Source organism: Neophocaena asiaeorientalis, unplaced genomic scaffold (assembly GCF_003031525.2).
Source record: "Neophocaena asiaeorientalis asiaeorientalis breed wild unplaced genomic scaffold, Neophocaena_asiaeorientalis_V1.1 scaffold79, whole genome shotgun sequence".
Classification (NCBI taxonomy): domain Eukaryota; kingdom Metazoa; phylum Chordata; class Mammalia; order Artiodactyla; family Phocoenidae; genus Neophocaena; species Neophocaena asiaeorientalis.
The window spans coordinates 5,116,254-5,139,896 of NW_020175402.1; the positions used below are offsets into that span (position 1 = coordinate 5,116,254).

The 23,643-nt window shown below is 45.5% G+C and overlaps 1 protein-coding gene across 2 annotated transcripts in view; it reads left to right on the forward strand.

Moving 5' to 3' along the window:
* Positions 1-23,643, forward strand: part of WDTC1 (WD and tetratricopeptide repeats 1) — a 68,656-nt gene that overhangs the window by 37,659 nt on the left and 7,354 nt on the right. Inside the window, exons 4-12 of one of the 2 annotated variants that reach the window (XM_024766757.1) lie at positions 10,257-10,303; positions 10,747-10,858; positions 13,633-13,820; positions 16,247-16,429; positions 17,567-17,661; positions 17,994-18,109; positions 19,439-19,514; positions 20,100-20,205; positions 21,003-21,176. In XM_024766757.1, the coding sequence (XP_024622525.1) occupies positions 10,257-10,303; positions 10,747-10,858; positions 13,633-13,820; positions 16,247-16,429; positions 17,567-17,661; positions 17,994-18,109; positions 19,439-19,514; positions 20,100-20,205; positions 21,003-21,176 (1,097 nt within the window). Of the gene's footprint in view, positions 1-10,256; positions 10,304-10,746; positions 10,859-13,632; positions 13,821-16,246; positions 16,430-17,566; positions 17,662-17,993; positions 18,110-19,438; positions 19,515-20,096; positions 20,206-21,002; positions 21,177-23,643 lie in introns of both variants that reach the window. The other variant, XM_024766756.1, reaches the window with a different exon arrangement.

Consider the following 23,643-nt stretch of genomic DNA (forward strand, 5'->3'; position numbering starts at 1 on the left):
GGGAAAGAACATACTTGGATTTGATTTCCAGTTTTGCTACTCAGCTATCACAGTGCTTTACGACTATTGAATTGGTTCCCACAACAACCCTATGAGGTTATGTATATTATCTCCTTTTTTAGAGATATAAAACCTGAAGCACAGAGAGGTTAAAGAACTTGCTCAAGGAAACACAGCTTGTGAACATGAAAACACATTAACTGTCCTTTATGGACAGTTTAATGGATTTTGAAGGGTAATTATGTGAAGCAATTAGGACAGGGCCTGACACATAGTAAGCTAAGTTTTAGTTATTCTTTTTACTCTTATTGCTCCATTTAGTAATTCTAAGGCACACTAAAATTTGAGAAACCATTGAACTAAGTTAAAGAAGCAACAAAAGGATGTTATGGAGATGTCTGGGTATTCTGATCATTCTGCCTTTAAGATAACTATCAAATCATTAAGTGAATGGAGAGCAAGTGAAGAATTCTCGAGTTTTATTTGCCTTCAGGACTCACTCCATTCTGTCATATTACAACTATGTAATCTCAATACATGCTAATAAACACGTGTATTGTGAAGTTTAAATGAATTGATATACGCAACAGCTTAGCACTTACCCTGGCATTTAGTAGATGCTTAATTAATGTTTGCTGGATTTTCATCTAAATCTTCCCTGCTCAGACTCATATTCACACTGTCAAGGAGTTATAGAGAAGCACATGGCCATCTGTTTCCTCTCTTTCCGAGTTGACATTTCCTGTGGAGGGTCCACTGAACATCTCTAACTCTCATGCTCTTTGGCATTGATCTTTTCAGTGGAACTTCATTATACAAACGTTTAGGTCTGAAGTCAGTGGGTATGTTAAACATGTATGTGGTTTGGGTTGCAGTTAAGAGAGGGCCCTTACATGTATCCATGCAAACTGGGCCACAGTTATCGCCAAGCTAGACTATGTCCTCAAAGGTCGTTTAAGCTTGCTCTTAAAGCCTGATGCTCCTGTCTTCTTGGTTTTTTTGGTACCTCTCTCCTTCTTCTTTTATGGTAGACCTTAGTCTCATGTCACCATAGACATGGACCTGTCTTTGTTTATTCTACTGTCTATTCCCTTTTCTCCCAGTGCCTTATACCTAATGGGTGTGGAATAAATGAGTTGTCCGTTTGGTCAATGCTTAGGGTAACAATTTAAAAGCTGCAGAAATAACCCTTTAGAAAAAGTTAGTAAATAGGAAGGAGTCCAGTTGTTCAAGATGTATACCCTTTGTGAGTATTCTGGCCATGTGGAGGGGTCTTTGAGAGTAGGATCTGGAAGAATACACAGAGGTTGGCAAGAGAAGATACCTGAAGATGAGTTCCACGAATGGGAGCCAGCATTTACCAAAGTGTGCTAGGCACCTTGCATATATTACATCATTTGATCTCCACAGTGATCTTGTCAGGATGACATTATCATCATCTCCATTTCCCAGTGAAATATCTGAGGCTCTGGGAATCTTAAGTGACTGCCCATATACCTAGAAAGAGGCCAAGCTAGAGCTGAACCCAGACCGTTCTTTCACTTTACAATTCTGCCTCATATGTGTGACCCAGCTTCCTCTTGTAAAAGAATTGCTGTTACAATTCTGCCTCATATGCCTCATATGTGTGACCCAGCTTCCTCTTGTAAAAGAATAAATCTGGACAAAAGGATCTCCAGTCCTTTGGGTTATGCCAGGATACACATTGGTTGGCAGACTTCCTAGCTCTTTGCTTCTCTTTTCTTATTCCCTTAATGCAATGTGTCCCAACTTTTTCCCCTATCAAGAATGACTTTTATTATTTTTTTCCCTGTAGGTCCTACATTTTGATAGATTGTTGTCTCCTAAATTGTATTAATTAATAATGTTTCTTATTTTAATATACTTCTCCACACCGTGACTGCTCAGCAGAGCTCCTGAGTAGCATTGGCTATACCTAACGTTACAACACAGATTGTATATATTTCCAGTCAAATGCAAAAAATCATGACTTTCTGCCTAGTCTGGGTTGCCCAGTCACCTGTAAATGTTCTTTTCCCACTGGACTTTTTTTTTTTTTTTTTTTTTCTTTTGCAGTACGCAGACCTCTCACTGTTGTGGCCTCTCCCGTTGCGGAGCACAGGCTCCGGACGCGCAGGCTCAGCGGCCACAGCTCATGGGCCCGCGGCATGTGGGATCTTCCCGGACCGGGGCACGAACCTGTGTCCCCTGCATCGGCAGGCGGACTCTCAACCACTGCGCCACCAGGGAAGCCCCCACTGGACTTTTAAAATACATCAACTCGGGACTTCCCTGGCGGTCCAGTGGTTAAGAATCTGCACTTCCAATGCAAGGGGCACGGGTTCGATCTCTGGTCAAGAAACTAAGATCCCACATACTGCATGGCACAGCCAATAAATAAATAAATAAATAATAAAATAAAATACATCAACTCACCAAAATTGGAACTGATCTAAGTGTACAACACTAAGGTAGAGATGAATATAGTTTAACCTTTGGAGGAATATTCTATAACCATTTGAAGTGATGCTTATGAGATCATAATAACATGGGGAAAGGCTAATGTTATAAGTTTGGAGAAGAGGAGGAGAAAACAAAACCTCATCAGCTCCTCCAGAGGACAGGAGATGTGTCTGTCTGACTCAGTTGTATCTCTCTGATCCAGTACAGTACTGGCAGGCACATAGCAGGCGTTTAAGTTTTGAGGGAAATACCCCGAAATTTACAAAGCCAAAATGGAGCTTCCCTGGTGGCGCAGTGGTTAAGGATCCGCCTGCCAATGCAGGGGACACGGGTTTGAGCCCTTGTCTGGGAAGATCCCACATGCGCCACAACTACTTAGCCTGTGCTCTAGAGCCCATGTGCCACAACTACTGAAGCCTGCACGCCTAGAGCCCATGCTCTGCAAAATAGAAGCCACCACAATGAGAAGCCCACGCACCGCAACGAAGAATAGCCCCTGCTCGCCACAACTAGAGAAAGCCCGCGCAGCAACGAAGACCCAACAATGCAGCCAAAAATAAAAATAAATAAATAAATAAAAATTTTAAAGTAGATTGTAAAATAATATTTCAAAATTAATTAATTAATTAATTAAAAAGGCAATATGACACCATGGTTAAGAGCCAAGCTCTGGAATCTGTCAGACATGAATTCACATTCTTACTATGCTGTTTATACAGTATGGGGTGTTAACCTTTTCCTCATCTGAAAAATGAGAATAGTAGTGGTGTTTCCATCACAAGGTAGTTGTAAAGTTTAACTCAAAGCATAAATGAAGGGCACAACATTGTTCCTGGTAGATGGTGAGATAGCGCTTATTATATATCAGCTACCACTACCACTATCATTATTACTCCCTTGTTTCTTCCCTCTCTTTATTGAGGTATGATATACATAAAAATAAAGTGCATAGGTCTCAAGTGTTAAGTTAGATGAGTTTTGGCACTTGAGTAACTACCACCCACGACAAGATAGAGAATACTTCCATCACCCTGGAAGTTCCCATGGTGCCCTTTCCAGTCAACACTCCTACCTCAGAGCAACCACATTTTGGCTTCTGTCTCCATAGATTAGTTTTGCCCGTTCATATACTTTCTGTAAATGGAATTATATAGTACACATATTTTTGTGTTTGGCTTCTTTTGCTTGTCATAACGTTTTCTGAGTTCATCCTCGTGCTTGCGTGTATCTATGGGTAGTTCCTTTTTATTTCTGAGTAGGGTTACACTATGAATACACTACTTCTGTGGATTCATTCTCCTGTTGATGATCATTTGGGTTATTTCCAGTGTGGGGCTTTAAAAATTAAAGCATCTATGGATATTCTTATACCAGTCTTTAGATGGACAAATGTTTTCATTTCCCTTAAGTAAATACCTAAGGAATGGAATTGCTGGGTCATAGGGTAGATATAAGCTTAACTTTATATCAGACTGACAAACAGTTCTCTGAAGTGATGGCAGCAGTGAGATCTCTTTTTAATACAGGTGGGAATAAGGGTGACATTTGCGGTAATCCAGCACAGCCAGAGAAATGCTTTGGAGTCATATGGACCTGGGTTCCTATCCGGGCTCTGGTGTTTACAATTTGTGTGACCCTGGCTAAGTTACTTAATATCTCTGAGACTTGGTCTCACCTGTAAAAAGGGAGTGATAATGAGATCAGGTATATTAATAGCTAGTATTCTACCTAGCAGCGGCATGCCAAATTGGGGGCAGTAGTGCAGGCTTGTAAGGGGGTGCATGGTCTGTAAGGAATTTAAAAGCAGTTAGAAAACCACCTAAAAGTCCATTTGCTTTTTATCATTTTGCACCTACAATTCTAATCAGTGTCAGTGGTAAAATGCTTCTCCCTGCCTCCTTTTCCTCCTGTATACCATGCTACCTAGAAATTTATAGGAACTTATAATAAATAGTAACTATAATCAATATTTAATAAAGTTAAGCAGGAAGTAAGGGGTTGTAATTTTTAACTTAAGTGAGATTTGTAGCTATTATTCCAGGTACTTTCTCTGTGCACTTTCTGTTTTCTCCAGATCCCTGGTGTGGAAGGCTCACCCTAAGTAGAAACATTTCCTGGGTTCCAGGGAGGCACACAGAGGTCTATTCCTCTTTAGGAGCCATCTGTAAACAGTCCCTCCTCTCTGTTCCTTTAAAGTTTGAGGTTTTCTCCCCTTTTTACCCAGTGTTTAATTCTGATATGTCATAGGCATATTTTCTTCCATTGTATTTGTCAACGTAATTATAGATCGTGTACCTAATCGAAGCCAGCCTTATTTATCAAGGCCAAAACAAATCCTCTTAAATAGTCTGTGCCTTGTAAATTAGCTTCCCAAACATACATTCTAACTTATGGAGCCCTTTATTAATGTTTTTTGTCAATAGTTACTTTGTATTTATGTAGAATCTGGTTTGGGCTTTCTCTCTACACTTTCTCCAACTTACCTGCCTCTGAGCTATTTTTTACTATGTAAAAATGAATCATATGTATCATATTTGTCTACCGTGGCTTGTCTTCTATACTTTGGATGGGCTACTGATTTGAGGACAAATACAGTAATTCTGGAAGCATTAATACATTTCAGACAGTGCTTAAGAGCCTGAGCTCTTGAGTTAAAATGCTTCCTGATACCACTACTAGCTGTGCCACATTAGCCATGTCTAACATGTGTGTGGGGGGGGGGTTGTTTGTTTGTTTGTTTACACCACCAAACAACTCTCTGTTACCAGGTGGGTTCCCTACGATGTAACTCAATTCTGACAGTATCTACCTGGAGATAGCATCAGATCCCACAGGTTAAGGGTTCAGTCCTACAAGGCTGCCCTGCTGTTCCCTACCCCCAACACCTACTTCAGATGGCAGTGGCAAATCCAGGTTGTCACCTGTGCTTTGGACCCACTGGCTATAGATTAGAGATTCCAAACACCTTCTTTGGTTCAACTAATTTGCTAAAGTGACTCACAGAACTCAGAGAAACATTTTACTTACTAGATTACCGATTTATTATAAAAGGATATAATTGAGGAACAGCCAGATAAAAGAGCTGCATAGGGCAAGGTATATGGGAAGGGGTGCATAGCTTCCATGCCCTGTCTGAGCATGCCACTCTCCCCAAATCTCCACATGTATACCAACACAGAAGCTCTCTGAACCCTGTCCTTTTTGGGTTTTCTTCACATTGGCATGGTTGATTAAATCATTGACCATTGGTGATCAGTTCAACCTCCAGCCCCTCTCCCCTCCCTGGAAGTCAGGGAGGTGGGACTGAAATTTCCCGCCCTCCAATCATATGTTTGGTTCTCCATCCTTAGGTGCTTTCCAAAAATCACTTCATTAACATAAACCTCAGGCGTTAGTTGAAAGAGGTTTGTTATGAATATCACGAAACCTTTATCACTCTTATTACTTAGGAAATTCCAAGGGTTTTAGGAACTCTGTGCCAGAAGTAAGAATGAAGACTAAATATATCTTTCTTAAGTATAAATATATATATAAATCACAGTATCGCAGCAGATTACCTAACCTCTCTGAGCGTTGTTTTTCTTATCCATGAAATGAGTAATGATACCTGTTTCTTTTTTTTTTTTGACATTCACATTGTATTTCTAGAATATAGATGATCATTCAAGTTAGAAGTTAGTTAATTTTTTTTAATTTTTTAATTTAATTTTATTTTTTTATACAGCAGGTCCTTATTAGTCATCCATTTTATACACATTAGTGTATACATGTCAACCAGTCGCCCAATTCAGCACACCACCACCACCACCCCCTGCCGCTTCCCCCCTTGGTGTCCATATGTTTGTTCTCTACATCTGTGTCTCAATTTTTGCCCTGCAAACCGATTCATCTGTACCATTTTTCTAGGTTTCACATATATGCGTTAATATGTGATATTTGTTTTTCTCTTTCTGACTTACGTCACTCTGTATGACAGTCCCTAGATCCATCCATGTCTCTACAAATGACCCAATTTCGTTCCTTTTTATGGCCGGGTAATATTCCATTGTATATATGTACCACATCTTTTTTATCCATTTGTCTGTCGATGGGCATTTAGGTTGCTTCCATGACCTGACTATTGTAAATAGTGCTGCAATGAACATTGGGGTGCATGTGTCTTTTTGAATTATGGTTTTCTCTGGGTATATGCCCAGTAGTGGGATTTCTGGGTCATATGTAATTCTATTTTTAGTTTTTTAAGGAACCTCCAACCCCAGACCGGGACACGAACCCACGTCTCCCACATCAGCAGGCGGACTCTCAACCACTGAGCCACCAAGGAAGCCCCAATTTCCTCTTTTATAGCTAGAACTCCTGGGGGAGTCGTTTTTCCCTTGCTGCTTTCAATAATTTTTCTTTGTCTTTAACTTTTGCCAATTTGATTACTATGTATCTCCTTGGGTTTATCCTGCCTGGGACTCTGCGCTTCCTGGACTTGGGTGGCTATTTCCTTTCCTATGTTAGGGAAGTTTTCGATTATAATCCTTCCAATATTTTCTATGGTCCTTTCTCTCTCTCTTCTCCTTCTGAGACCCCTATAATGCGAATGTTGTTGCATTTAATGTTGTCCCAGGGGTCTCTTAGGCTGTCTTCATTTCTTTTCATTCTTTTTTCTTTATTCTGTTCCACAGCAGTGAATTCCACCATTCTGTCTTCCAGGTCACTTATCTGTTCTTCTGCCTCAGTTATTCTGGTATTGATTCCTTCTAGTGTGTTTTTCATTTCAATTATTGTATTGTTCATCTCTGTTTGTTTGTTCTTTAATTCTCCTAGATCTTTGTTGAACATTTCTTGCATCTTCTCGATCTTTGCCTCCATTCTTTTTCCGAGGTCCTGGATCATCTTCACTATCATTATTCTGAATTCTTTTTCTGGAAGGTTGCCTATCTCCACTTCATTTAGTTGTTTTTCTGGGGTTTTATCTTGTTCCTTCATCTGGTACATAGCCCTCTGCCTTTTGATCTTGTCTATCTTTCTGTGAATCGATACCTGTTTCTTAAGATAATGGATGTAGAATGCTGTATTAGTTTTCTATTGCTACCACAACAAATTACCACAAAGTTAGTGGCTTAAAGCAACACAATTTTATTATCTTACAGTTCTGTAGATTGGAAGTCTGACATGGGTCTCACCAGGCTAAAGTCTTGACAGGGCTATTCTCCTTCTGGAGGCTATAGAGTAGAATCCGTTTTCTTGCAATTCCCGCTTTCTAGAGATTGCTGTATTTCTTCGCTCGTGACCCCCTTCTTCCATCTTCAGAACTGGCAATAGCAGGTCAAGTCCCTTTCACACCTACCTCTCTCTACTCTCTGCAGCCAGGAGAGGTTCACTGATTTTTTTTTTTTTTTTGATGTGGACCATTTTTAAAGTCTTTATTGAATTTGTTACAATATTGCTTCTGTTTTATGTTTTGGTTTTTTGGCCCCGAGGTATGTGGGATCTTAGCTCCCTGACCAAGGATCAAACCTGCACCCCCTGCATTGGAAGGCGAAGTCTTAACCACTGGGATGCCAGGGAAGTCCCAACGTTCACTGATTTTAAGGACTCGTGTGATTATATTGGGCTCACCTGGATAATCTAGGCTAATTTCCCACCTCGAGGATTTTAACCTTAATCATATCTGCAAAGTCCCTTTTGCCACCTACCATAACATATTCATGGGTTCCAGAGGATCAGGACATGGACGTTTGTAGGAGGGCCGTTGTTCTCCCTACCACAAGTGCAAGGTACTATGCCTCGCTCTTTGTAAACCCTCAGTAAGTGGCGCTCATTCAAGGCCCTTGGTACTCTGGGAAGTTGCAAACTGAAGACTTGAGCCCTGGGCACAAGTAATTTAAAGCCTGGTAGGAAAATGAGAGGGGTGAGGACAGAAATGATTCTGATCCAGAAAGAGTGACCAGAGTCATGTGTGGGGTGTCCACCAAGTGCTGTGGGAAAGTGAGAAGCCTCAGGTCAGTAAGTGGTCTGGCAAGTTTGAACAGAGTGAATGTGTCAATAATGTATTTAAGTGCAGAACCCAGAAAGAAATGAGGATCAACTCAAATGAGAATCTTTATGGGACAACGGGTAAGAAGGAAGGAGAAGGCAGAGGAAAAGCCTCTTCTGCCTAGAGAGTCAGGGAATTAGATTTGTTCATGTCTCTTGATTGTTCCCACTAGTCCCCCTGGACTCACTTGTTCATTATGCAGCAGATATGTGCCAGGCACTGTACCTGGCCTAGAGGATATAGTGAACACAGTACACAGAGGCCACTTCCCTGCAGCTCAGTGTGGTGAAGCAAAATAGCCATGTCGACACAGAGCCATAATACAGTGTGACAGTAGGAGCCCACAGGAAGGATGTGCCTCCTTCCCAGATTTACAGGGTGGGAGAGGCATCTTGAGGGAAGTGCTGATAAACTGCGACCTGAAGAATGAGTTAATCAGGATGCTCTGGGCCACAGGTAACAGCCCAACTCAAGTGACCTTAAACACTAATGAGCAGACTGGCTCCTGACTGGAAGCCCAGGAGTAGGGTAGGCATCAGGGTTGGTTGCTCTGGTCACTTTGGCTCCATATTTCTGTGATTCCCTTGGCTGGGCTTTCCTCTCTCTGTTTATTTCACTCTCAGGCTGGCTACCCTCGTGGTCACAAGTCCAGGAGTCACATTAGGACACCCAGCATCCAGAGAAAGAAAGGCATCCCTTTCATAGACTCTCTCCTGAAAATGAGAAAACTCCTTTTCCACACACTCCCAGCAACTGGTCCCCTTGCATCCGATTGGGGTCACAGGCTCATTTCTGAGCCAGTACCTGTGTCCAAGTGAATGCCGTGTCCAATTTGGCTTAGATCTAAGTTCCTGAACCTATCACTGTGGAAAGGACAGTGAACTTACACATGGTCTGATTTGGGCTGGGCAGATAATGAAATGAAAATCAAGGTGCCATTAGGAATGAGGGAGGGTGAGGGAAAGAAAGAACAGAGTGTAGGAATGGAAGTGACTTGTTCTCTCCTTCTCCCATGTAAGACTTGTTTCTGCCACTTCATACCTTCTGCTTTCCATGGATTCTGTTTCCTCTTAATTCTAGCTTTGCCATGACTTCTCTCCGCACATGCTTTCAACTTCAGCATCTGTCATTAACTGCCTCACTTCTCCATGTCTCTCAATTCAAATCCCCAAGCTTAACTTACCTCACTATACCAGGCTCCACCTACTTGGAAATAAGCTGCAGAAGATCTAAATATAAGATTTATTTTGTATACTGCTCTGCCCCCAGCATCTGAACAGTACCTGGCATGCAGTAAGTGCTCGATGAATTAAATATGTGCCAAATGAATGGAAGATCAGCCTTCTAGCTAATCGGCTGCCTTTCAGTCAGTTGCTCCTCTGCCGGATTTTCTGTGGCTGAGGGGGTGTCCCTTGAAGGGACTGTTGACATGTCCCCTCTAGGGGTAGGAGCAGAAATTTGTTTGGATATAACTTCTACTACTACTATCTGAACTTCAGTTTACTTTTCTGCAAAATAGGATCAATGAAATCTGCCCTTTATGGCTCAGAGGGGTTCAGTATCAAGTGAGATCATGAATATGAAGGTACTTTATATATTGTAAAATGCCAGGCAGTTTAAATCAATCCTGGTCGCTCACATACGCCTGGAAAACACTGATGACGGAAAGGCTGTTTTACCTGTTCACTTCCACTTCCTGATGTTGAGTGATCCAGGAGAACCTCTAATTGACTCTCTTCTTGTCCCTCTCCATTTGCTCCCCCAGGGTCACTCAGGATGTGTCAACTGTCTGGAGTGGAATGAGAAAGGAGAGTAAGTATGAGCTCCGACACCTAGGGGGTGCTGGAGAATGGTATGGGGAGGTTGGGAGAAGGGGACTTTCCTTCCTCTTTGTAGATCTAAGGAAAAGAGTGGACCCAAGAGTGGAGACTGCTGCTCTGTGCTATGTACTTAAGTTTAGTTCATCATTATCAATACACAGTTAAACAATGAATCCCAGATAGATGGAAAGTTGAATGACCTTCCAAACCCTGTTTTTTTGATAAGCTATTGCATTTAAGGAATGATGAGAAATTCTCAGGACAAAATAGAAGAGAATCAATCACTGTTTACAAGATAACCTTATATTCTGTGACATCTACTGTTCTTCAAGTTCTGTGTAGCCTAAGTCCTTATCAACTGGGAAACATGGGATAGAGGAAGTGGGGGCAGGAACTTGAGGAGAGGTCAGAACTGTTCTTTCTCTCTACTTGCAGCTTGCTGGCCTCTGGTTCTGATGACCAGCACACGATTGTGTGGGACCCGCTGCACCATAAGAAGCTGCTTTCCATGCACACAGGACACACTGCAAATATCTTTTCTGTCAAGGTGAGCAGGATAAGCCACAAAGCAAGTGAATGGTGTGACTGGGCTGTGCACATGGTTGTGTTTGCATGTGTGTGTCCCATGTATACCCTGGGGTCACAGACATCTTTGTGATCTGAGCATCTGCTGGTGATTCCTGAAATTCCGTCTCTTTTCCATGCTCTGCTTCTTCTTTTAGAGCCAAGAGGCCAGCTCCAAATAAATTTATACTTATGTGAGTGGTGATGATGGGAGGTATGGTTCTGAGCATGAACTTCAGTAGCAGGCAGACCTGTGTTTGACTCCCTCATCTGCTCCTTGGAAGCTGTGTGAACTGGGAAAATCAGCTGACCCCTCTGGGCCTGTTTACCCATCTGTAAAAAGGAAGTAGCTAAGGAAAATCCCCCACGTTAATGAATAAATGAGTAAATAAATAATTTAACTAAAAAAGGAAGTAGCAATCCACAGCGCTGATATTACAGTTCAATGAGATGATTGATTTAAAAAGCACCTGTCACAGGTGATTTTAGCTGTTCTACTTTTCATAGGAAATGAGTCTCTGATTGTTGGTCGAGGGGAGTTGAGCTGAGAAGAGGGGAGGCAGGGGACTTAAAGGACTTCAGACCTCTGAAGACCTGTTACGTGGAAGTGACATGAAACTTGTGCCTCTCGGTCCCAGAGAACAGACCTAGGAGTAGTGACTGTTAAGTTTTCAGAAGCCAGTGTAGGCCTGATGAAGGAAAGGATTGTCTAATGCTTAGAGATATTTGAAAAAGGTAAAATGGGCCTTCTGAGGATGTAGTAAATGTCCTAACACTGAGGTATTCCTCACTGGGCACTTTCATCTGCTAGGTTGAAGGCTGAAGGAAATGGCCTTTAAGTCTTTCCAGCTCTGAAATTCTGTAATGGATGTATGTGAGAGTGAGGCTGTCCTTTGGAAAGCCTCACTAATCTAAGAAATGTTTTCCTAATTAATATCAAGATGAATTACAAGATACCTGAAGAAGAAGATAGATTCAAGAGCTCAAAACCAACTTATTTCACTAATCAGAGCTGCTTTCCTAAGCTCGATGATTCTCATCTCCTGTTCCAGGGGCCAATCCTAGATGAATTTCTGTGATTTGAGAGACAGAACAATGCTGATTCACCTCTTGCATGATGAACAGAGACTGCTTTCCTCCCCTGAAAAGTGTTAGGTCCAGTTTAAATCTGTGGGGTCAGATCTGGGGAAGGGACCTAAGCTATCAGTTTGGCATCATAGAACACAAAATGTTGAGTTCAGAGACCAGAATTGGACAATGACCTTGATACTCCCTAATAGTAAGACCTTGGGCAAGGCACTTATATTCACAGACTCTCAGCCTCCTCTTCTGTTATAAAAAGGTATAGAAAAGGGTTCCTCTCTCTTCTGGTGATAAAACACCACAGATCTATTTATTTAACCCACGAGCTCCCCCTGGTGGCGTCTATAGTGTGGAACGAGTATGGCAGTGGCCACAAGCTCTTCCCAAGGGTTCTCCTGTTTATTTCTATTGCGCGTGGGGTATATGTTGTCTCCAGCCAGGATTAAAGACTACTAGTTGTTCCTAAAAATGATCAAATTCCATCTGTTTCATCTAGCCCTTATGCTGGTGAGCTATTAGAGAAGTGCATGTGAAAAGAGTGAATTGTTAAAGTCAAGTGGGGCTTTAGCTACTTAAATGCAGGAAAATGTCAACACCCTCTCCCTCACCACCCCCAGACCCCAGCACCCATTCAGCCTTGTTGTGGGCTGGGAGAAACTTTTCAACTAAGAAAAAAAGATAATTCAATCTTTCAAACTTAAGAAAGAAGAGAATAACTCAACTAACACCACACCCGAATATTTTTCTTCCTCAACACTAGGTGATAGAACTGTATATGTTTTAAAAATTATTAATCAAAATTATGTTTGTGGCTATTTTGACCTTGCCATATGTGATCTGGAATATTTTGTTCTCAACTTCATCAGAATGATGGGGTTGTCCTTTTGAATAATGGCCACATAAAGATGTATTCTTTTGATGCTCAGCCCTTCCCCAAGTTCTGACTTTTGAGCCATTTCCAGCATTTGCCATTATAAGGAGTGCTACTTGGAGCATTTCTGCATAGGTCCCTTTTTTCTTTTAGAATTATTTCTCAGAAGTGGAAGTTTTAGGTCAAAAGATAGAAATAGTTTTTATGTTTCTTACCTATTGCCAGATTGTTCTCCAGAAATATGGGAACCAATTTAAAACACCCACTCCCTTATAACACTGAAAGTCCTTTTCATTTCAAGACTAATTTATTACTTAACCCCCAGGTTATTAAATAGCCATCATGAGGCATATAGGAGTCAGACAGACTTGAGTTTGAATTGACAGTCCTCCTGAATGCTAGTACCAAACCTCAATTTTTAATGGGGTTATTGTAAGTATTAATAAGATAAATTACCTGCTCAATGTCTAGCACATGGTAAATGCTTAGTAAGTGGTAACAGCTATGATTATCATCCATTCAGCTCTTACCTGGGGAAGAATCAGAGGAAGAGAGTTCCTTAGGTAGTCCAGCTTGGCATAGGTCAGGACCACTCTGGCAAAATAAAGGTGTACATCCTGATTTTGACCTCTAGGCCTACAGGCTGATGCTCGAGATCCAAAGTTTTCTTGGTGGATTGTCTTGGATGGGCTCGTTTTCTTATCTGATATGGAGAGGGGAAAAAGGTGCTACATCCAGGCTAGTCTCCTTCCGTGGCCTAGCCCCACCACCTGCCAACCTCTTCTTCAATCTCTCCCAAGCAGTTCCTGCCTCACGCTGGGGACCGCATCTTGATCACAGGGGCAGCTGACTCCAAGGTGCATGTCCACGACCTGACAGTAAAGGAGACGATCCACATGTTTGGAGACCACACAAACCGGGTGAAACGCATCGCCACGGCGCCCATGTGGCCCAACACATTCTGGAGCGCTGCTGAGGATGGGCTTATCCGGTGAGGGCCTGAGGCAGGGAGTGGGGCCCGTGCCTCCCCGGCTCCCACTCCATGTCGGTTCCCCCATCCTATCTACCCTACTGCTTCCTTCCACAGGCCTGGCTCCTTCCCTCCAACAGACTTACAGCCTCATTTGTCTGCCCAGCACAGTTATCAGTGAACAAACTCCACTGATTTACTTACCCTATTCTTCACCTTCCCCACTTCTTACCCTCTCCTGAGCAACATTCAAGCCCACTGGCTTTCTCACCATCTCAGATGCACCATCTGCCTCCTCTGGGCTTTCATACTTGCTGTTCCCTCTAACTGGTTTTCTCAGTCCCAGCTCTTTCTCAACTCTTTCTTACCCTAAGGAGACAGCTTAAGAGTCACCTCCCGAGAAGCACCTTCTCTGACCATCCTATCTAAAATAGATCCCCCACCATTGTTCTTTGTCTCCGTGCCCTAATTGTATCCTCTATAACTCTAATCACCCTCTATAGTTCTTTTATTTTATTTACTTGATGGTTTACTTTTTTGTCTGTGTCCCTCACTGAGTAGTAAACTCCCTCAGCATTTTGTCTGTCTTGTCCATGTCTTTCTTGTCCTTGGTTGTGTTCCTAGAGCCCAGCATAATACCTGGCACATAGAGGCACTTGATACATTTCCCTTGAACAGTCGCTCAATGGGCATATTCCTGGGAGGGGGATAGCCAGCCAGAAGTGGTTAAGTGGACTCTCCCCCTTTTCACTGGCCTATATCGTCACACCTTTGCCCCTACTTCCCTTCTTCTTAAAATGGTCTCATTGCCTTTCTTTAGCTCCTTTCTTCACATATAACCTTAGAACTTTTTCCTTATCTCCACAATCTGCTTTAATATCCTTCCTTGAGATGCTATGGGACTTTGTGCCCTCTTCCCTGTTACAGAGGAAGAGGGGTGTCTAAGTCATACATGAACTAGAACTCAGATCAAGTCAAGTCCTCCCTCTGTCACTCAGTGTCTGGGGCAAATCACTTCACCCCCCGGACCTCAGTTTCCTCATCTATAAAATGGGAATTATCATAATATCTCTTTTGTCGGCCTGAGCATTAAAGTTGAGATAGTGCCCGTAAACCTTTAGCCACAGTACTTAGCAGACACAATGCACTTGGTCGGCGGCGGGTCCAACTCTCTGTTGCGCTGGTTGACCCTGACTGACTAGACTGTGCCAGGGCAGCAGGTAGGGGCTAAGCACCTAGGGCATGGGGCAGGAGCCTAAGCACTTAGGGGCAGGCACAGCCAGGGGAGGAGTCCTAGCAGAAGGTGAACACAAGCTGGCCTTCCAGAATAGACAGGATTTGGATGGGCAAGGAAAAGCAGAGTGGACTCCCCAGCTTGAGCAGTCTGTGAAGGCATGGGTAAACGTGCCACATACAGGACACAGTTCTGAGGCTGTAACTGACCCACACTTAGAAAACTGAGTAGCAAGGTTGGAGAGGTATATGAAATCATGTCTTGAAAACCAGACTGAGTAGTTTGATAGAAGTAAACTCATGCTAAAAGTATTGAGGAATCTCTGCAATTTTTTGAGCAAGAAAGTGATGCAACAAAAACAATATTTTAGGAAGAGCAATCTGGTGAGGATGGCTTAGAAAGATAAGTGAACAATGAAGAAATTATTGGAGATGTTTAGGTGGAGGTGGGTGAGCACATGAATGATGCCCTCACCATTCTCTGCATGTGCCTGTGTCCCAGCATCAAAGCCGTTCCCCAGTAGGAGTGTGCTGACGCTGGGTGGATGTTTTGGCCTGACCTTTACCACCCGGATGGGACTTGGGCTTGTCCTGGCAGTTGCTGTTTCTAGGTAGCTCTTAGATGATCTCCAGATTTTCTTTTCTGTCACCTCTATACTTCTTTCATCTCCTGCAAGAAACTAGGTTAAGAATAGAATTATTCTTAATCAAGGATCAGAGCAGAGGGGTTAAAATGCAGTCTTTCCAGCTCTGCACTATCTCAGCGCTGCACTTACTGCAGTGTCGTCCAGGCAAGTTATTTAGCTTCTTTGAACTTCTAGTGGTACCTAGGGATGGTGTGAGAATTTAATTAGATAATACATGTATAACACTTGGGAACAATACTGGACACAAAGCAATTTCTCACTAACTGTTAGTAGTCAGTAGTAATAGTACTTAGTAACAATAATATTGATATCTGTTAAAAAAAAAAGGGGGGGGTTAGTAGTATCTACCTTAAAGAGTTATGTTAGAATAAAACAGAATGTGTGTGAAGCCGACTACAAGTGCCTGGCACACAGTGGGCACTCAAGAAATGGGAGTAGTTTTTGACATTCTTATTATTTACAAATAGGTTCAAAGCCACTCCCAATTCCTTTGCATTTGGGCCTTGGCTTCTCCCCTGCCTTCCACCCACGGACACAACCCCCAACCCCCTGTGTCCTCTCTCACAGCCAGTATGACCTTCGGGAGAACAGCAAACACTCGGAGGTGCTGATTGACCTGACAGAGTACTGTGGCCAGCTGGTAGAGGCCAAGTGCCTCACCGTCAACCCCCAGGACAACAACTGCCTGGCAGTGGGGGCCAGCGGGCCCTTTGTGAGGCTCTATGACATTCGCATGATCCATAACCACAGGTATGAATAGCGCGGCCTCCTGTGGGCAAGGGAACCTGGAACCTGCTGCCCCTTTCCCTCATTGCCATGCCCTCTTCTTTTTGAGGTGGGTTGTTTTTGCTTTTTTTTTTACATTTTTTATTTCTTTAATGTATCTATTTTATTTATTTATTTGTGGCTGCATTGGGTCTTCGTTGCTGCATGTGGGCTTTCTCTAGTTGTGACGAGCGGGGGCTACTCTTCGTTGCGGCACACGGGCTTATTGCGGTGGCTTCTCTTGTTGCGGAGCACAGGCTCTAGGCATGCGGGCTCAGTAGTTGCGGCTCGCGGGCTCTAGAGCACAGGCTCAGTAGTTGTGGCGCACGGGCTTAGTTGCTTCGTGGCATGTGGGATCTTCCCAGACCAGGGCTCCAACCCATGTCCCCTGCATTGGCAGGCAGATTCTTAACCACTGTGCCACCAGGGAAGCCCTGCGGTGGGTTTTTGTAATTTTGTGATTCTTTTTTAAAAAATTTAATCCATGCTTATTTTGGAAAATATGAAAAGTATATTAAAGAAATTACCCATACTCCATTACCTGAAAGAAATCACTGTATATGGTATTTTCTGCTTGTTCTTTCACTATGAGTGTGTGTACAGAGTTATAATCTTATACATGTAATTCCTTTATTTGTACATATAATTCTACTTTATTCTTTTTTTTTTTAAACAAAAGTAGAATATACTCAGAATCTCCACAGAAGTCCCAGACCTGAGCGGCTCCGCCAGCCTGGGTTTTCAGTGGACTCCTGGGACAAGTGCAGAAACTTCCGGCCTGCATTACTTTCATTTGTGGATTTGGGTGACCACTATTGCTCTGCACACACTGCATGACTTAGGGCGGGCCTTGAGCTTTTAGCTTCCTCATCTGTAAAATGGGAGTAATAGGGTGGCCATGAACCAAGACAAGTAGGCGGGACCTACTTATAAAGCACTATAATATATGTGTCCACAGCTGTCTAGTTGGTGGACCTTTGGCAGTGCTGAGATAAGGAAGAAAGGTACCTCCTCCTGTATCTCTCCAGGGTATACACTTGGGTTTTTCTCCAGGAAGTGTGGTATGGTCTAGCCAGGAGTACTGTTAGGCCTTATAACCTATATGGTTTGCCTTCCCACCAGAAAGAGCATGAAGCAGAGCCCTTCAGCAGGTGTGCACACCTTCTGTGACCGGCAGAAGCCCCTTCCGGATGGTGCAGCCCAGTATTACGTAGCAGGTAGGGCTCAGCCCAACTCTGGCCCTAAACTCTTGGCAGGGTGCTGATTGTCTGTGGGGCAGTGCAAGGAGGCGGCATGGCATGGTGACCAAGAGCAAGGGGTTTAGAATCAGACAGACCTGGGCTTTGATGACTGTCAGTGACCAGCTATCATATAACCTTTGGTAAATTACTTACCCTTGAGGAGTCTTAATTTCTCTTCTGTAAAATGGGGTTGTAATGACTCAATGAGATAAAGCATATAACACAGTTGGCCCAGTTCATAGAGTAAGGGCTCAACATTGGGAGGGATTGGAAGCCTCACACTGGGGTAACAGGGCTGTCCCCTGCAGGTCACCTGCCAGTGAAGCTGCCCGACTACAACAACCGTCTGAGAGTGCTGGTCGCCACCTATGTGACCTTCAGCCCCAATGGCACGGAGCTGCTGGTCAACATGGGAGGAGAGCAGGTATGGACGGCAGCCCAACGTGGCTCTGCCCTTCCCCCTCCCACCCTCACATCCAGCAGCCAGGGCTGTGTACCCCACATCCCCTACCATGAGACAGACAAGAAGCCTCATTGTAAATGACGTTACTGTGAAATGTGGAGGTGCCATGGCATCTTTGGAATTCCCAGAGAGGTGCCCTGGCCTTGAGTGTAAGGTTTAGAACTGACAGACTTATCTTCAGATGCTGGCCTTTTGTTTACTAGCTGTGTACTGTGACTTTGAACAACTCTCTTCATTTTCCTGAACCTTGGTTTCCTCATCTTCTATTTTCCTAGGAGGAAATCCTGGGGCTCAGAGCATGCAGCCAGGCTGCAGTTTGGGGCCAGCTTTGGGAAGTGTTCTTTGATAACGGCAGGTTGCTAACCCTTCTGTTTACAATCTCTCAGTCAGGATATTTAGTAAGCCTTGCAAAAATTCATTTACTCTACAAAGTCACTGAGTACTTACTCTGGGGGTAGCATTATCATGAACGCGAGGGAAACAAACGTGAAATATGATCCATCCTAGGCTGATGGGAGCGACATGGCAAGTGAAACCGTTGATGACATTTAAAGTCAAGGTGTGATACAAGAGAAATGGGATGGAGACTAGGTGAGCCCTTGAGTTCAGAAGAGGGCTCTGGCTTCAGGTTGCTTAGCTGTCACCTGGCTTAATTAAAGGTAGCATAAAGATGAGTGGCGAGGCAGTCTAGCAGAGTGGTTCGGAGCCAGACAGACTCGGTTTTGGGTCCTGACTGTGCCACCTGCTGCTTTTATGGCCCTGGATAAATTAATTAAACTCTGAGCCTACATTTCTTCATCCGTTCAGGGGGTGATGATAATAGTACCTTTTCATGGGGGCGGGGGGGCGGTTCTAGGATGAAATGAAAAAAAGCCATATAAAACACTTAGCAGAGGTCCTGGAGCAAAGTAAGAATTCAATAAATAGTAAGTAATAATCGCTAATATTTACTGAGGGAAGTAACTAGCAGTGTTACTTTGGGCAAATTGCTTCTCTGCTCTGAGCCTTCAGTTTTCCCATCTATAACATGAGACCTCTGAGGACCTTGTCGACCTAATAAACATGTGATTCGAAGTAATGACAGTATTTCAGGCCATCCGCCCTAAGGGCCAGGAACTGGCGAGATTTTCCTGCCTGAGGTTTGCTCCGTGGAAACACCCCTCCTCCCTCACTGGATGGTTCCCTGCTCAGCACTCAGCTGTGTTCCTGGGAGCCACCCAGGCCTCGCTCACAGTCCAGCCACATTCTTGCCTCACAGTGTCCATTCTTTTCTTGACCCCTGCACTCTAGGTCTATTTGTTTGACCTGACTTACAAGCAGCGGCCGTACACCTTCCTCTTGCCTAGAAAATGCCACTCCTCAGGGGGTAAGTTCTCCCTTCCGGTATCCTTTAGGGCATCTCTGCTGGGGAGCATGAGTGTACAGCGCCTCTGCTGAGAAGCCTGCCACTTACCTTGTGCTGGCTGTGATCCTGCAAAAGGAGTAGATTCTCTGAAATAACACTGTACAGTAAGAAGGAAGGTAATATTAGGTCAGGTCTGTCAAAGGGGTTTGCGTCCCAGCCCTTTTCACTTCCCTCCGAAAAAGCAGGTTCTTTCCGTGGCTTGGCTCTTGAGGGCCTGAAGTAATTGTCTTTCCCTTCTCGTCCTGGACCAGTCTCCTCATTGATTTCCTCCTGGGGCCTACAGTTGCTTAGGCACCTCCTCACCCCCCACTCCATCCCCACCCCCAGCTAATGCCAAGTTGAAGTTGTGTCCCGCTTCAGCCAGCAGAGGGCGCACAGGCTTTTCTTTATGTCCTTGCCTGCTTTCTGGGAATAGACCTACCTTGGGGGGATAGCCCCACAATGGAACCATCAGACCCTGTGGTGGAAGCTGGAGGGCTGCTGAGGAGAAATAAGAACCTCCTCCTAAGCTGTTGCTGTTCCTTTCTGCCCACCCCCTCCCAGAAGTTCAGAATGGCAAGATGTCCACCAATGGTGTGTCCAACGGTGTGTCCAATGGCCTGCACCTTCACAGCAACGGCTTCCGGCTGCCAGAGAGTAGAGGACATGTCAGGTGAGGCCAGCCTGACTTTCCCAACCTTCCCAGCCCCAGTTACACCCCACTGGACTGGAGGGAGGGCATGTCCTGTAAACCTTCCTCCTGACCCCCACCCAGGCATACACCCCAGAGTCAGGGGACTGGGGCAAAGAGGCTTCTGGACTGTGGCTAGTGGTCCCAGTGCCACTTCTTCCTGGTAGGACTCCAGTCATGCTCAATCTGAAGCTCTGGTCCCTTGATACCAGTAGCTGGCGCCAGGACCCAGGGGCTAGCTCATCTTAGCACTGGGCTCCCTCCTATAAAGGGGTCCCACACAGACGGTCCTCCCCCATTATATTTTCTCCATTCATAGCATCTTCTAGCCTCTGTTCACTTCCAGGCCCTGTGCTGGGCTTTGGATACAGACGTGCCCAGATCCTCTAGCCCTTGAGAGAAACGTAATTATCTATAGAGAGATCCACGAGAGGCACTTGGATGGTAACGAGGTTCGGCTCAGCATGGAGGCTGTAGGTGTCAGCTACTTTCATGCCCAGGAGTTTGATTAAGAATTCCATTAAACCTGTCCAGGACAGCTTCATTTCTCCCTGTTTGTTTTTTTTCCCCCCCCCCCACTGGCTCAGAGCATCTGGAATTGTGACCATTACCTATCACAATAACCCAGGCCAAGGATAGGAGTGGTACCCTCTTTTAGATGACAGTGCAGATCCCAGGGACCGGGAAAACCTGAGTGGCCTTCAGGCAGGGCTACAGACTTCCTGAGAGGCTCCTCTGGCCTTCCTTGGTTGGCCTGACTTGGCTCTGTTCCCTCACAGCCCCCAGGTAGAGCTGCCCCCATACCTGGAGCGTGTGAAACAGCAAGCCAATGAGGCTTTTGCCTGCCAGCAGTGGACCCAGGCCATCCAGCTTTACAGCAAGGCCGTGCAGAGGGCCCCTCACAACGCCATGCTCTACGGGAACCGAGCTGCTGCCTACATGAAGCGCAAGTGGTGAGTGGGCCTGATGGGAACGACCTGCTGAGGCATCCATGGAAGGTAGCAGTGACATCCTGCTGCCTCTTAGGGCTTCTTAGGCCCAGGCTTCTCCTCCCCACCTCCGGGTTAGTGGTGGGCAAGTGCCTGACTCATTAGTCAGGAAGCCTCAAACACCAAGAAAGCTCACAGTTAAGTGGAACGTGTTCACAAGTAGCTTCAACATGGTGCTTTGTTAGGAAGTGCTGTGACCACTGGAAGTAGGAATTGGGAGAATGGTTAATCCCCACTCTTGGAGAATTGCGCCTTGAATTGGACTTTGAAGGAGCAGTAGAATCTTGCTAGATGGAAATGAGGCATTTGGTGAATTCAGTTGGTATCTGTTTGAATTCAGTTGGTATCTGTTTGAAATGATTCTGCAGCTCCTTGACCTTGGGGCTTGCTTTCCTATGCTCTTGGACCGTTTGGACCAAACACAAACAAGATCCTAGACATCCAAAGCTGTCTGTGGGTCTTGCTGAGTTGTAGTGGCTGGTGGTAAGGGAGTAGTAGGTCCATCTCCTGAAGAACCCTTTATCTTTGGAGACCACCAGGGCCCCCGGCCCTTCTGCCTGCAGCACCAGCAGGCAGGCAGGCGGGCAGGCAGACCCCATCCCCCAGCCAGGGCCAGGACGGGAGATGGACAAAGCTGGGCCCACAGCCATTTCTGCTCCGTCTGGCATCCCTTGGCTCTGCCCAGACAGACAGGCCAGCTGGTGTGCCATCGTCTGGCTGCAACTAGTCAGGCCAGAGAGGGAAGCTTAAGAAACCCACCCAAGTCGGCAGGGTGGTGGATGGGGGTTCGGAACGATGCTGCCCCCACGGGCCTTAGCTCAGGCATCAGGAGCTTGCCAAGGGCTCAGATGGCAGCCAACCCCAGGAGACAACAGCTTTGGGGCCATCCTGAGGTGTGTTGCCCCTCTTTCCCAGCAGGTGGGTAGAATGCAGTGGTGTTCAATCAGGCTCTAGGCTAAGAGCTGTCTCATTCCTGCATTCTTGCTAAGAGAGACTGATGATTTCCCAATCCGTGGGTACCCTCACCATGTTCTCTGAATTCCTACTATGCACCAAGAACTAGGGACACAAAGTTCTGTCACTCTGAGTTCTTGTGCTCCGGAGTGCTCAGTCTCTGGACAGGGGATAAAGATGTGGACATGCTTCATCACCAAAGAGGCAGGAAGCAGTAAGTCTTTGAATGATCAGGTGAAGTGCTGTGGGCATCAGAAAAAGTTAGGTCACTTTAACTGGGGATCAGGGAAGCACCAGGAAGATGTGATGTCTGAATGGGCTTTCAGTGTCAGCAGGCTTAGAGGGAGACGCAAGGAGGAGGGGACTGTGGGGGAAGGACATTCCCAGGGAGATGAAATGGTGTGAACAAAGGCATGGGGGTGGGGGGCTGACTGAAGAGCTTGTTTGCAGAACAACAAATCCATTTGGCTGGAGCAGAGGGTTCGGGCTGGGACTGGCAGGAGATGAGTCTGTGAGGTAGCCTGGGGCCAGCCTGCGAAGGACTTGGAATGCAGAGCGGTGGCGTTTTGGCCTTGATTCAGTGGACCATGGGCAGCTTCTGAAGAGTTTTGAGCAGGAGAGGGCTGTGCTGAGGGCTGTCTTTTCAGGGAGATTGATCTGGCAGTAAGTCTGGATGGGTGAGCCCTGGGGCCAGTCTGCTCTCTCCCCAGCCCCACATGCCTGCCAGTGACCCCCAGAATGTCACATTCTGTCCCGGGCCAGTCTCCCCAGGGCTGCCATCTGCTCCTGGATGCAGTGGGAGCGGTCACCCTCTGGCACCTGGCTGCTCTCTGGTCTGGCTCTCTCCAGGAGCTCTGAGGGCCACCTTGCAGGCAGTAATTGGCTTTCCAAACAGCGCCTGCTCCTTCGTCACAGCCACCCGTTCTGACGCAGGCCGTGCCATTGAAGCACTCTGTCTCCTGCCTGCCCCCACCCTGGCTGAGCTGCTTGCTCCTGGTCTGAGCATGGCCGCTCCAAGGACCGGATGCTTCCTCTGAGCGCTGTAGGAGGAGGGTCAGGAGGATAGCTCCCATGTTGGGCCTGCTCTGGCCTCGTGCAGGGGAGCTGTGAGCTGTGCCTTGGTGGAGGGAACGTCAGCTCTAGGGAGTGCTGCTTAGCACAGTTGGGTCCTAGGCCCACCTCAACCCAGCAGGAAAACAAAAAACAAAAAAAACCCCACAGCTCCCAAAGGAGAAAGGTGGGTCCTGTGACCCACCTGGCTCTCCAGATAAGAGGTGGGAACTGGTCTGTGGAGCTGGGGGAAGGTGTATTTTCTATTCCGGCACAGGGTGGGAGAAGGAGGGGCTTTTTCTTTGGCCCCTCCCCACCCCCCCAAAACCATTCCCACTTCCCCATATTCCTGCTTTGGGAGTTTGGAGAAGTCAGTGTGGATGATTTGGAGCTCCTGGTGTATGCCCGCCCCCCCACCCCGCCATCA